The following is a 15000-nucleotide window of genomic DNA, read 5'->3' as shown; positions in this document are numbered from 1 at the left end:
GAAGACTAGGGCCAGCGCTGTCAAAGTGTTACTCTCTCCTCCTTTATCTTCCTACTACAACTCATTTTCTCGCTGTCTCACTCCATCTCCACAAACACTGGTACGCATAATACTAGCATCAATCACATCTCATAGCCTTCTAATGAGGCACATCATATCTGAAAATTAACAATCCTTTCCATTTCAGAGAGAGAGAGAGAAATACAGAGAGAGAGAGAGAAGTAGAAACTTCTAAACGTGTAGAAAAAAAATAACAGATAGAGAAAGGGGAGGAAGGAGGCAGAGCCTACTGGAATCTAGTGGAGCGTAATAAAGACTCATGTTCCAACATGGAATTAGAGAGGGCGGCGTGATCTTAATAAGGGCGATAAGTGCCACCCTTCCGGCTGGTTCCGTGGAGCGCTGGCGCTGCGCTCAGATGGGTTTCACAGAACACTGCGCCAGCAGGCAAAGTGCTATCAGAGGCACGGTACCCTCTGCTGTGCGGCCCTCATCGCTACAGAGGGGCTGGGGCTTTGATCTGAAACTTTCTCTCGCTCTCATTCTCGCTCTCATTCTCTCTCTCTCTCAGTCTGTTCCTCACTGTTGAAAAAATGGTATTGTGGAACATCCTCCACATCCTCTAAAACGACTGACATCTTCCACAGTCGCACACACACACACACACTCACTCACTCACACACACACACACACACACACACACACACACACACAGCACACACGCAAACTCACACTGCAGTATGATAGTCCACAATGGAACAAATCTCGGTTGAGCAAATACACATTTGCAAACTGCTTTCTCATGTAAATCAGCACGGACTCTCACAACACTGCTCGGACACAATTTATTTTGCATTCGGCAACATCACAGAGTACTGCCACAGCACTGCTCACCAAAAGCTTTTTGTGGCTTCAGCCAACATGATGATGCAGTAGAAGCACAACATGTGCTTAAAAGCCTACAACTTTTAAACACATATTCAGCACTTACTGAACCATGGTATTTACAAGCCCACACAAGATGGAGGCTGCTGCAAAACATTTCCATTGCTCCGGTGGCTGAGCCATACAAAACGTTGAACGCAAGGAATTCACAGAATGCAAGGCTGCTTCTGATTCATCCAACAGAAAGCAGCACTCCGGAAGCCTGAAGCGGGTTTGTTGACCAAGCCACTGACCAAACGTCTTGGCCCCGCCATCGCAGCGGCCTATTTGAAGGCTACAGATTTAAACTAGGAGCACATTGAGCACTCACCTCCATCATCTATCTTCCACTTCCCCGGTGCCGAGTGGCTCTTTGGTCCCGGTTCTACGTTCCTCCCGGCTCGGGCCTTTGTGTCTGTGGAGAGAGACAGGAACTTTTAGAGCTGGCAAAGTCCCCCACCCCTCCTCCTCCCACCGCGGGCCCGGGCTGGACTGCAGAACTTCATTTCCCACGTTCCGCAATCAGCACTCTAAATCAGGACCTCTAGGGAAGTGGGGGGGGGGGGACACTGTGAGAGTGGCTGTGAGAGTGGTTCTTGTCAGGGGGCCAGAAACCTTTAAGCAGCCCGCGGCGGTCAACGGGCAAGGGAAACAAAACTACATCAACAGAAATGTCATGTGGCTCTTAAGGGTGGACACATATTTGGCGTGTAGAGGGAAGCAGTAGTGAGAGATGCCAGACTTGGACTGCAGTGAGAAATAACAAACTTTCTCAGCCAATTTGTCACATATTGAACAATATTTCTAAACACATAAAATAGTAAATACCGGTATTCATCAAGTGCACTGATAATCTTACACACACACACGATAGACAGAGAGAGAAAAGGAGAGAAGTCTTGATGGAAAGACAGAAAGAGAGAGATATATAAAAAGAGAGAGATAGAGAGAGAGATATAAGGAGAGAGAGATAGAGAGATAGAGAGAGGAGCCTGAAGAGGGAGACTCATGGCGTGGCACGTACCTACTCCACGCCGCGTGTTGGTGTGGGTGGCATTAACGACTTATGGTGATTTAATCTCCTAATTCATTCAGCCGGGATATTTATTGCGCCGTGAGTTTTTATGAGGCGCTGACAGACTTTGCTTTATTCTCCCATCTCCAGCCGCCTCCCCCCCCGGGAGAGCACAGCGGAGAGCCCCGACCGATTTATGGGCCACCCACCGGTCTCCAGCCTCCGCCGCAAAGCATGCACCGGCCATCCGAAAAACTCTCCGAGAGATGGAGGGAGAAGGATAGAGGGAGAGAAAGAATGGTGGGAGTAGAGAGAGAGAGAGAGAGAGAGAGAGAGAGAGAGAGAGATGCCCATCTGAGAAAATGGGTAGAGAGAAAGATGGACAAGGAGACAAACACATATCTCAGACAGAAGGAAAGAGAAACAGGAATAGATGGATAGATGGATGGATGGATAGATGGAGGGTAAACTCAGTCAGAAGGATAGAGAGAGGGATGAAATCAGATAGGGTGAGAAGTGAACTAGAGGGATAGCTGGAGAGAGGTGGACTCACTGCAGCTAGAGTGAAGCAATTCCATACGTAAGAAGATTGCAATAAAGACTGGAAGAGCCTGAAATAGAGAGACATTGAGAAGAAAGAAAGACAGAAAGAAAGAAAGAATAAAAGAAAGTAAAAGAGTAAGAGACAGGAAGAGCTGAATCAAGAAGCCAGAGAGGACAGGAGATTACATTAAAAAGATGGCTAGAGATAGAACGCAGACAGCAGAAAGAGCAAGAGCTCCTCCAAAGCCTTTTGATTTTTTTTTTCTCCTCTTTCTGCCTCTACAATTTACACTGCTCTGCAATCTCTCTCCTCTCTCCCCCTTCTCTCTATCTCTCTCTCCCTCTCTTCTGTCCTCAGTTGTCACTCTGTCAGTCTGCACTGGGCTAAAGGCCAGGAGCCTGCTGCAGTGCCACTGCCAGAGCACGGAAAGATAGACAGAGAGAGGAGAGGGAGGGAGAGAAGGAGAGGGAGAAGGAGGGAGGGAGGGAGGGAGGGGAGAAAGAACAAAAACTCAAAGCAATTTCTGAAACGTTTGCTCATTCTGATCTGCCCCAGTGGCATGCAGGGCGTGCGGAGGGAGCACGGAGTCTGTGTGTGTGTGTGTGTGTGTGTGTGTGTATGTGTGTGCGTGCCTGTCCTTTTCTGAGTAATTGTGTGTGTATGTGCGTGTGTGAGAGAGAGAGTGTTAGAGTGTGTGTGTGTGTGTGTGTGTGTATGTGTGTGTGCGTGCCTGTCCTTTTCTGAGTAATTGTTTGTGTATGTGCGTGTGTGAGAGAGAGAGTGTTAGAGTGTGTGTGTGTGTGTGTGTGTGTGTGTGTGTGTGTGTGTGTGTGTGTGTGTGTGTGTGTGTGTGTGTGTGTGTGTCTGTGTGTGTGTCTGTGTGTGTGTGTGTATGGGGAGGACTTGTGTCTGACAACCGCAGCCATGGGGTTGAGTGAGAGCGACTCCAGAGCAATCAGTGTTTATCTGATCTGCCGCCACCTGCACTTCTTCTTTTGCACCCCTTTAAAGTTAGGCCGAAAGTGCCGGGGTGGGCGAAATGGAGCTGTCCTGAATCGATTTTGTGGTTAATTTTAGATTTGTGGTCTGCTCCTTCATTTGTTTGTTTTGTTTTGCTTGTGTGTGTGTGTGAGCATGTGTGTGCGTGTGTATGTGTGCGCACAGTTTTCTGCTTGCTTGTGAAAGGGAGCATGTGTATGTGTGTGTGTGTTTGTGTGTGTGTGTGTGTTCTTTTTTGCAAATTGATAGTGCTGCACCACAAAAAAGGAGAAGGGAGAAAAAAATCAATCCAGTTGTAACTGCCTTCTCTTTCTCCTCCACCTGTCCACCTCTGCAACGTCTCTCTCCATTTCCAGAGGAATCACATTTGTGTGTATTTGTGTGTGTGCATCTCATGAATCAGTCTCACGATAGCCCAGGACTCCGGGTCACTGCTGCTGCTGATACAGTCACTGTTTTTTATGTGTCTGCTGACAGACTTTTTTTCTTCTTCTTAAATCCGCATAGTAAACAATGGGAGAGAGAGAGAGAGAGAGAGGAGCAAGAGAGAGAGAGAGAGAGTGAGAGAGGACCAGGAGGGAGGGATGGAGAGAGCGGGGGATGAAAAGAGACAGAGGGAGAGAGCGAGAGAGCGAGACGGGAGATAGAAGAGAGTGTGCGGTCAGGCTCAGGCACATTAAACTGAAATGAGATATTTGCTTTGCCTTGCTCCCGCCTCATTTAATGCGTCTCTCAGCCAGTAATGGACTTGCAGCGCCTTATTGGTTTGTTTATTAGTTATTTATCCATTTTGCGCATCCTTCTCCCCTTGCTCTCGGCTTTCAGGCACTCTTCTTCTTCTTCTTCCTCTTTCTCTATCTGTTCTTTCTTGCACTCATCTGGGTATCGTAAATGACAACACTGCTGGTCCTTCAACTGGCTGAGAGAGAGAGGAACATGACAAAGAGAGAGATATCTAATGACAGAAGTTAATATGCTGTGTTATTGTTATGCTTGTTATGCAACACTGTACAGCGTGTGTATCTCTCTGTATCTCTATGTGTGTGTGTGTGTGTGTGTGTGTGTGGAGGGGGTGCATTTGTATTTTATGTGTATCTATACTGTGGGCTTTCATAAGTTTGCCAAAAGTGATCTTTCTTTGTCTATGTGCGTTGTCTATGAGATGAACAGAAGTTTTCCTCTCTGTTTATACCGTGCTTTAATTACTTGGTTGCTTTCCAAAGACTGTTGTGTACTGGTTCCTTTGTTTGGAGCTTTTCTGAGGAGAAGTGGAGGCGCACAGTGACAAGCTGTTAGACATGCTTTAAATCACTCATCACTTTCCATCTTGTCTCAAGAATCAATGGTCGATCTGCCCATGCTAATAATACTTTGAAGTAGCTGTATATTGATTCGCCAAATGGTTCGGTTCACAGAAAGTAATGCCCTTACGAGGTGTAACAGCCCTCCGCTGGCTTGTCAGGGCCGCTTTACCACCTCAAACATACATTTCTTTCTGTGAACCGAACGCCGTGTCGTCCATTATCCTTTACATATCTGCCGATACTAATGTCATACTGACAATATTGTGCATCCCTATTGTCAATATCTTTATGAGTTTGAGTCCCTTTCTCAAATATCAGCAAATGGAAATCAGTGCTAAGCACAGAGAAATGAATCACACAAAGCAAGGTGATTATATTTCTATACATACACATGTACTATATACATAGACATAGAGACAGACACAAACACACACAAACCACCAGCAGTTCAGGCCAGGTCTGCACTAAGGCCAGGTCAAAAAGTGAAGTTGCAGCCCTCAACTGATGTTGATGTTGTGTTTTGTCATGTCATGTTGTGTTTGGACAACAGTAGTCCCGCCAGGATATTGTCATTTAAAAAAGAAGTTGCAGCCCTCACCCTCCACCTATCTACTAATCATAGAGTCAGTAGTGTTTCGGCATCGGGTTTGGCAACCTCGAGTCAGGGGGGAGGGGGAGGGGATACACCGCTCTACAGTAATTTGAAAATGATTGCAGTACCAGTTTTGGCCACAATCTTACATATGGTTCCTTTAAATACCTTTGTCGCCATCCCATCGTTATAGGTAAATAAATAAAATGAACAAACGGTCTAAATAATTTCGGCAACTCTAGAAGTGGAAGCTTAACTTGAGCAACAGCCGTCTCTGCGTGACTGGGGCCCGGCGATAAAGAGCCCGAATGGCGCCTGCAGCAAAGCGCCGTGCCCTGAGGAACAATGGGCCTTTACAGTGGCAGGAAAGTGCATAGGCAGCAAGCTGCCGCCTGCCTGCCTCCCCCATGGAGGGAGATCTTTCATGCTCCCATCGAGTGGGCTGCTTAGTTAAGCCGACACAGGCTGCTGACAGGGCGTGTGTGTGTGTGTGTGTATGTGTGTGTGTGTGAGCTGTCAATGCTCACAGGTACTGTTACCAACTTAGGTAGAGAAGTAGCAACTCTGTGTGTGAGTATGTGCGCGCAGCATGTGATATTATGTGATAAGTCAATGCCAACAGGTGCTGTTACTAACTTAGGTAGAGAAGTAGCAGGTGTACTGTTGTGTGTGTGTGTTTGTGTGAGAACTTAGGTGCTGTTAGGCAGAGAAGTAGCTCTGTGTGTGTGTATTATTGATGGCGTGTGCATGTCGCGTCGCGTCGTGTGTGTGTGATGTCTGCGAGTGTGTGTGTGTGTGTGTCTTTGTGTGAGCTGTCAATGCTCACAGGTGCTGTGCTAACTTAGGTGGAGTATGTGTGCAACTCTGTGTGTGTGTGTGTGTGTGTGTGTGTCTTTGTGTGAGCTGTCAATGCTCACAGGTGCTGTTACTAACTTAGGTAGAGAAGTAGCAACTGTGTGTGTGTGTGTGTGTGTGTGTGTGTGTGTGTGTTTGCGTGTTTGTAAGAGGAGGAAAATGCTCTTGAAAACACTTGCGGTGTGGAAGCATCTGAATATGCAACTCTAAACCTGAAGCCGCTAATGAATTTGAGCAATCTGCATGAGATTATCAGCACAGCTCATTTACCCAACTGATTTCTTTTCCTAATGTTGCCTTTGGAATAACTAAGCAGCTACGTTAAATTGCATTCCTTTTTGTTATCCATTCTGATTCATCTCCAGAACTATCCACTGTATCTGTGCTAACACTGGTATTTGCCATAAGAAATGCATAATAGCCTATCCGCAGCCTATTCACTGTGAGCTCCATGTGAAATATCATTGTAATCGTGCTGAAGAAGCTGCTTGTGTTGTGTAAGTGTACCTCTGTTGGCCTCAGACCACATAGAGACTCCGTAATCCCCACTTTCAATCTGCTATCTTGATCATGCATTTCAAATCAGAGCGCTCAGCTCAGGCATCAGCAAGACAGAGACGGCCATGGGAGAATTATCATCCAGCGATGCTCCTGAATGCTGATGCGATGGTAAGCTGCAGTGAGGTTTCCAGTGAGTTGTAGTGAGGGACTATTCTCTCCTCGTTGGATGCCTAGAAAGAGCCTGGGATATAATGGCAATGAAGAAGACTACAGTACAGTAGTTTGAGAAAGATCCGACGTGCATCCACTCCTCCCCCCACCCAGCTTACATCCATAAATCGATGAACACTTGACTGTAGTTCAGGCTGCTATGACACCTTGGGGAGACAGGCCATTATATGGTTAAATAAGACTACACTTCCCAGAATGACCTTTAGAAAGGCAAGGAAAGGAACAGAATGTCTAGAAAGTACTATGTGAAAACAGCTTTTATATGCTTGACTGTGTGTGTGTGTGTGTGTGTGTGTGTGTGTGTGTGTGTGTACTGCACGTGTGTGTTTGTGAGACTAGGAACAAAGTGCAGGGATCGACAATGCCCCATAAATGAACAACATTTATGTAAATGTCAAGGCATGGGTGACATTTTGCTGGTTACACATAGGAACCTTTTGAAAAAGGTTTATTTCGGGAGAAAACAGGCACATAGACATGCAAGAGAAAGAACTGACCTATACGAAAATGAGGAAAGGCAAGTTATATTTTTTTCAGCACACACAACTTCTTGTGTAATGTCAAAGCATAGATACTCAGCAGGAGACACAAAAAACGTTGTCTTCCAGTGAAAGCTATTGCGTTACGGGGATAAAAACCCACACACAAAATCTGTATAGCAAAATCTGTACTTGCTGTAGTGGTTTTTGCTCTATTCACTTATCTCTTTCTCTCTCTTTTACACAGACATACACACACACACACACACACACACACACTTGTTGCCTCAAATAACTGACAATATCAAGTTTGTTAGTGAATCTCTGGCTGTGCGTGATTACCTTGACTGTGCTGAAATTGGCTCTCTTTTATCATACTTGCCGTGTATGCTGTATGTATGTGTGTGTGTGTGTGAGAGAGTGTGTGTCTGTGTGTGTGTACATACTGTGTATCTCATAAACAGAACGAGTGGGAGGGAACAGCTAGAGAGAGGGACAGAGTCGGAGCCGCTATGGAAAACACTGATCCTATCGCACGTCCATAAATTCACGCATGCAGCAGCAGACAGCCTTCAGCTTGGGATACACTATCCTTCCATGGCATCTGCACCCAGGCCCATGATAATGCCACCTCCTCTGTCAGTCAAGCACGGGTAGCAATTAGTCCAGGGGAACGCTCTCGGTTCTGCTCTTGCTAGCTGTATAGCGTATTGATCAAAGATCTATAATTAAAAGAGGGATTTTGCTGTTGTTTGTGTGTTGTGCTGCATTGGCAGACAGCAGCACCCAAGGAAAAGGGCTTATGCTCAGAGCAGCATACTGTAGGCATGCAGACGTTTGAGAGGCCACCATAGAAGAAGGGAGAGAACAAAAGAAAGAAAGAAAGAAAGAAAGAGAGAGAAATCCATGTATCAGACTAGCACTTAAAAGTCAAGGGTAATATGCAGATGAGACTCTTGGATCAATAGGCTGCTCTTGAGACCAATCGAGAAGTGAGAGATTGGCAGAAAGGCCAATCAGACCGGTCTAATGAATACTTGCATCCGAGGCAATGGGCCATGGCTAGACCTTTTCGACCAATCGAACTATATCTCAGACAGAGTAGACCAATAGGCCACACACAAACTAGAGCAGTGTCTTGACAAATCTCCAATCACCAGGAAGCTGGGGCAGGACACTGGCTCAGGTTCCGTAGCCTTCAGATTACCACTCTGTGCCTCAGGCCTTCCCAGGCCACAAACATTTCACAGTGAAAACTGAATTTCATTTCTAAATCTATCTTCATCTAAGCATCCAATACACATACACATACACCCATCTCTAGGGTTTTCCTAGAATGGTCTGAAAAGAGACAAAATTGAGTGAATGTTCTCTGGGCGAAAATGCCTTGTTGATGCCAGAGGTCAGTAAAGAATGGCCTGACTGTGGTTCGAGCTGATAAAAAGGCAACAGTAACTCAGAGGACCACTCATTACAACACGGGTATGCAGAGGAGCATCTCTGAATGCACATCATGTCGAACCTTGAAGCAGATGCAGCAAGAGGACCTCACCAAATGCCACTACTGTCAGCTAAGGACAGGAGACCGAGGCTACAATTTGCATGGGCTCACCAACATTCTGTGGGGGATCTTTTCTTGCCACACTCTGGGGCTCTTCGTACCAATTGAACATTGTTTAAATGCCACAGCCTACCTGAGCATTGCTGACCACGCCCATCCCTTTATGACCACAGTGTACCCACACTTCCATAAAGCACCATGTCACAAAGCTCGAATCCTATCAAACTGGTTTCTTGAACATGACAGTGAGTTCACTGTACTCAAATGACCTCAACTGTCACCAGATCTCAATGCAATAGAGCACCTTTGGGGATGAGGTGGAACAGGAGATTCACATCATGGATATGCAGATAACAAATCTGCAGCAACTGCATGATGCCATCATGTCAATATAGACCAACATCTTGAATCTATGCCACAAAGAATTAAGGCCATTCTGAAGGCAAAGGGGGTCCAACCCGTTACTAGCAAGGTGTACCTAATTAAGAGGTCGTCCACCAGTACCCAAATATTCAGGCTCTGTAAGATGTGTGTGATGTTGGCATAGAGTAGACCTTCACTAATACTGATTGATTCCTGTTAGGGAGAGCATCTTTGTTGAGTGAGGCTCTACCTTCTGCCTTCTTTCATTACAATGCTGGATTCTAACAGAGCCATTCTGATTCTGAGGGTATCTTGAATAGAGGAACATGTTATAATTCTTGATCATCTCATTACGTTTACTTTCATTTAACAGTAGGGGGGGTAATTACACATTAAACAGAAATTCATTTGTATCGACCTGCCAAAAGCCTATTATCAATGCTTATTATACAGTCACATGTAATTATCTCACTGCATCTGACACCCTGCTCTCCCTCCTCTCTTTCCTTTCTCTCTCTCTTTCTCTTGGTGTGGCCCAATCAGAGCCTTGCTCCCCAGCTTAAAGGATAACCCCCAAGATCCTCCTCTTGGACCATGTTCCATCGCCCGCATTTTCACGGTATTAGTTTAACACTGTCGACTCAGCACAGAGCGTGTGTAATCTAGGTCTGCCACTTTGAGGCTCGGCCATATAATTAAGCGAACGAACGAAATGAGGGGGCCAGGGGACGCCGGAGGTTTTGTATTTTTAGTGCTTGTCGACATGAATGTTCTCACGTAGATTGTGACCCGTGCGTTCCTCCCCGTGATGCGATCTCCCGGGACTGCCGTTGTCGCTGTTGTCATGGCGGTGCTGGCTCGAGCGGGGAATCTAGGCCATGACTAACCCTTCAGCGGGCCCTCATGTGCTCCACTCGTCTCCTCTTAATGGCCTAAGACCGCATCAGGCATCAGGTTTACTGAGACGGTGTTCTCTGGCTTGTCGAACATTATGTGAGTCGTGTTGGTCCTCAGGGGCCACTCGACTTCGTCTGTTTATTCTCCTTTTCTTCGCTGTTTGGTGCCGTTTGTTTGGTGGATAGTGGGGCTCCGATGGGTAATCTGAATAGGCAGGACAGAGTCGTTCTGAGAGGATTGGCTTCATCTGAATTATCTTTTTTTTTCTAACAGACATCCTGCGCTGTTTGCACTTTAATATGCATTACCGAGGATGAATGGGAAAAAGTTTCAGTGAGTAACAGAAATTGCTAGAGATTCTGCAACGAGGTGCGGTAAAAAAATGATTGTGTCACTTCAAAACACTCTCCCCATTATCTTGCTTCCCCTACCTCAGTTCCTCTTTCTCTTATAAATTCGATCTCAATCACTCTGTCGCCTCATCAAAATAAAAAAAACATTAAAAAGTGAGTAAAACTGGCAACGCTCAGGTTGAGAGCTAACCTGCTGAGTGAAGGAGACTATCTCTGTTCATCATCTTCTGAGAGTACACAAACGGCATAAATATATTAATGAGTTGGGGCCGTTATTACCATCTTCCCTCATATTAATGTGGCCCCCGCTCATTCATTCCGCCATTTTATTGTCGCCTGTGTGTTATGGCTGATCATTAAGATCCCATTCCTCTGCACACTTATCTCCTTTTTATTTCCGTCTCTTTTCTTTTCTTTTTTGTAGCTGCTTTTTATCGCTGTCTGCCATTACCACCGGATCTTCACAATGAACATTGCCACGGCGAACTCTCCAATAAACTGGAGAGGTCTGTAGAAGTGGAGAGGGAGCAATAGAGGAAACATCCTGAGTTATAACTGCCACAGTCATTTATGTCCAGGGGAGCAGGGGAGAGGAGAGTAGGGGAGGGGAGGGAGGAGAGGAGGGGAGAGGGGAGGAGAGGAGAGGAAAGGAGAGAAGAGGAGAGCAGAGGAGAGGAGAGGGGAGGAGGGGAGGGAAGGGGAGGGAGGAGAGGAGAGGTGATGAGAGAAGAGGAGGGAGAGAGGAGAGAAGAGGAGAGGAGAGGTGATGAGAGGTGAAGAGATGAGGAGGAGAGGATTTCTCAAGAGGAGCAGAAGTGTATAGCAAAGGAAATGACAAAAGAGGGAAGATCAAAAGAGGGAGGGAGGAACGAGAGTAAGAGAGAGTGAGGCAAATGGACAGACTCCAGCAGAGAGGTGAAGCATCTAGAACATACCAGAGGAGAGGAGAGCAGGGGAGATGAAAGGAGAGAAGAGAAAAAAAGAATCAAACAACCATAGAAGGAGAGGAGAAAGAGAGGAGAGGACAGGCTGGGACACCACAGGACAGGTCAGAGCGCACAGGACCATGGGACATGAGAGATGGATGGAGAGCAACGCGCCGATGCAAAGTCAGGAGGGTGGGGGACGTGGGGTAAATGAGGCACCTGGGCCTTGGGGCCGCTGGGGCAGGAAGGCACATAGGGCACGTGAAGGAGGGAGGGAGGGAGGGAGGAGGGTGATGGATGGAACAGACTCCTCTCCACCTCTCCAACTGTTCTCCAGCCCTCTGAATTTACTCCTGCGCATCCGCAGACCTGAGCTACAGGGCGGGGCAGGCACAGGAGAGCAAAGCTCACTCAGCACACTAAGGGTGCAATTATATGCACACAAAGCGGCAATATGTTTTGATTTCTATGAAGCCATCAATCTCAGATATCTCGGATTACATGTGTAACCTAGGAAACTGCATTTTCCACTCTTTCAATGGGATTTCGTGAGTTAACGTTTGTGCTCACCTTTTTTTGGAAAGAAGTCTCGACTTGGCTTTTGTGGAGAAAGACATTGCACAAGCACAACAATTAGCGGCCCACTACTAGCGATGCTCAACTACATAAACAAAATGTGACACCTTGGGCCTGTACTACGAAGGGAGCTTAACCTACCCAGATGTAACCCAGGGTTACTTTGTTAAACCAGGGTTGACAAAACCTGGTTATCTTAAGTGGTGTTAATCGGTACTACGACGCTGATTATAAAGTTGATTTGTTGAACCGGTGTTAACCTAATTGGAGTTTGTGCGCATTCACATAAAAGGGGCGGGTTGCAGCGCAAGTCACCACTTTCAATGATGACGCGATCACCTTATTTTACGGATGAGGAATGCACAATTATTATGACAAGTTATGAGGAATTAAAACCCACTCTACGACAAAATCAAATCGCCGGCAGTGAACAAAGCAAGGCTGTTGGCAACGTATTGCAGATCGGGTAGCCTAAATGCCTAAAAGTAAAGTTTTATTCCTACATGTTCTTCAAATATGTGTTACGGAGGATTAGTAGCTTGCGGAATGTCTGAAATGAGTTGAAATAATTAAATAGCCTATTTTGAGTTCATAGAAAGGCCTACAGATGCAATCCAATTCAGAAGTGGGCATATAGATTACAGTAATAAGGATAATTGAATGTTTAAGTAGCCCCCATTGACTGATTTAGTGTATGCCTAATCCTGTGAACATTTCAGATGCAACACCGTTTATAAAACGCCACATGGCAGCAGGTGAAAATGAAACACAAAAACATTATTCAGAATAGTAGGTTTATATAGTTATAGCTTGCATTAATATTTTTTAATTATGAAAACATGTAGGCCTAGCTTATAGCCTTCACTTGGCCTCTATTTTACAGCTAACAAGAAAAGGGTGTCTTTGAACACTACTGTAGGAGGAAAGGCACCAGGGTGTTTTACAATAGCAGAGGAGTTGGCCATCGCAAATAATAGTGGAAGGCCGATTATGGAGGGGGTTGAGGGAGGCAGGCCAGGCCTACAGTATGCTGAACATCTGAGCAAGAATAGCCTAAAATAAATCGGACATTATGTCCGATTTATTTTCGGACATACAGTATTCTTGCTCAGATGTTCAGCATCACCGATGGAATACATGAATGTCCACGTACGGGCATTGCTATGAGACGTCTTCCTAGATCATCTGACAAAGATAACGAATTCCCTTGGCTGACAATCTATATCTTCATAGAGAATATAGTCCGGGTAGGCTATATATATTTTCTGGCGGTCTCTAAAACCCCTCGCCCTGCGAAGAGAGTCCCTCACGATTTGCGCTCCAATGTCGTATGGATCATCCAGGTACGCCGACATGTCTTGGGAGAAATTGTTAGTGGAGGGGTGGTACTTATAAAGGGTGTGGTTAACGGAAACCTCCGGTTAACCAAGAACATAACCTGCTCGGAGCAGGCTTGAGATGCAGCGTAAATTGCCATGGCAGCATACCTCGGTTAAAACCTATCCACCTTTCGTAGTACGGGTTAATTGGGAAGTTACGCCACACGTGATCAAGTTACTCTCGAAGTTACCCAGATAAGCCAGTAACCCTGCTTCGTAGTACAGGCCTGATGAATCGTTGTGCAGACGGACTAAACCATTTTGCACTTTAGCAAGGGAGAGTGAGAGTGACCTTAGATAGTCTTCACTATTTTTTTGTCAGTCAAACTTTGATTTTGCCATTTTGCCATTTCATTTGGAAATTAAAATATTCAGGTAAAAACAAATATGTTCCAGACTTTTCAAGGGCCCTCTCCTCCATTGGGGCCCTAGTAATCAGTCCCACTTTCCCCCCAATCTGATGCCCTTGGATCTGCTGAACTCCTTTCCAAAATAGTTTCTCTCTGAAACTGAACATGGGCCTACATGCCTCAGCCTTACTGTTCACTGCAAAGCGAGCAAGGTTGAGCACAAATAACTCTGAAAATCAACTGCTGCTCAATATTAAAGGAGTACTGTAGCCTACTTCACTAATATTTCATCAACGTATTGGTTGATACTTTTACTTGAATACAATATTGTTGTACTTTTTCCACCTCTGCATAGGTATGTGTACAAAATGTCTTTTTCACATCTGACCATATAACCTTGACTGAATGAAAAGCAATGAGACCTTCAAAGCATGTCCATGATATAGGGCTGTTGCTGTATACAGCTATGCTTGTATTCGGCAACTAACAAATAAGTCTCTGACATGGAGTATGAAAAGCATTCAAACATTCAGTAGGCCTACTCAGCCTAGTATGAAAAGACAGGTACATAATCCTGTGGTGAACAGAAAAGAAATTCAGGAACATTGTGTTTAAATCAAAGAGATGAGGGATAATTGGACTAACTTTGTTTAAATGTCTTTGAGTCAATTTCTGACCAATGTCCCTTTCTACTCACCCTGAAGCCAGTTGTTCACCGTCTCAGGGCAGATTGTTGATGCGAGGGAGTTTAACTCGCAGTGCTAACTCGCAGTGCTGCAAGAGGCCCAAGCAAGCATAGCCTATTGAAATAGAATTCTTGTCTTACCATTGACGAAAAGTCGTGAAATGAACTGCAACAGTCTTTGAAACTACAGTGCCTCTGTCACTAATATGCAGCATCGACGTTAATTGGTGCAACTCGAGGAAATCCTCATCCAGTTGAACGAGACAACCTTATAGCCTAGGCTAACAACTTTTTTTAACGTCACCCAAGACTGTGCTTATGTGCATAATGTGCATAACCATTTGTTTATGTAGTCGTGACAACACGTGTGCATTTCAGGCTGCATGCCTGAAATGCGTTGTCACGATAAACAAATCCTGCACACAGGAAGAAAGCTATTAGGTCTTTTTTACATTTTACTTTATTC

General features: G+C 45.5%; 1 protein-coding gene across 5 annotated transcripts in view; it reads right to left on the bottom strand.

Annotated features, from left to right (window-relative positions):
• The window catches only part of spock1 (SPARC (osteonectin), cwcv and kazal like domains proteoglycan 1), a 196357-nt gene that overhangs the window by 86261 nt on the left and 95096 nt on the right, over positions 1 to 15000 (bottom strand). For all 5 annotated transcript variants that reach the window (XM_048231447.1, XM_048231445.1, XM_048231446.1 and 2 more), the window contains one exon: positions 1256 to 1339. In XM_048231447.1, coding sequence (XP_048087404.1) covers positions 1256 to 1339 — 84 coding nt within the window. The remainder of the gene's footprint in view (positions 1 to 1255; positions 1340 to 15000) is intronic.

The sequence above is a fragment of the Alosa alosa genome, chromosome 21 (genome assembly GCF_017589495.1).
Source record: "Alosa alosa isolate M-15738 ecotype Scorff River chromosome 21, AALO_Geno_1.1, whole genome shotgun sequence".
In the NCBI taxonomy this organism is placed as follows: Eukaryota; Metazoa; Chordata; class Actinopteri; order Clupeiformes; family Clupeidae; genus Alosa; species Alosa alosa.
Note: the sequence above shows the minus strand (reverse complement) of the source record. Positions and strands in the feature narration are given on the sequence as shown.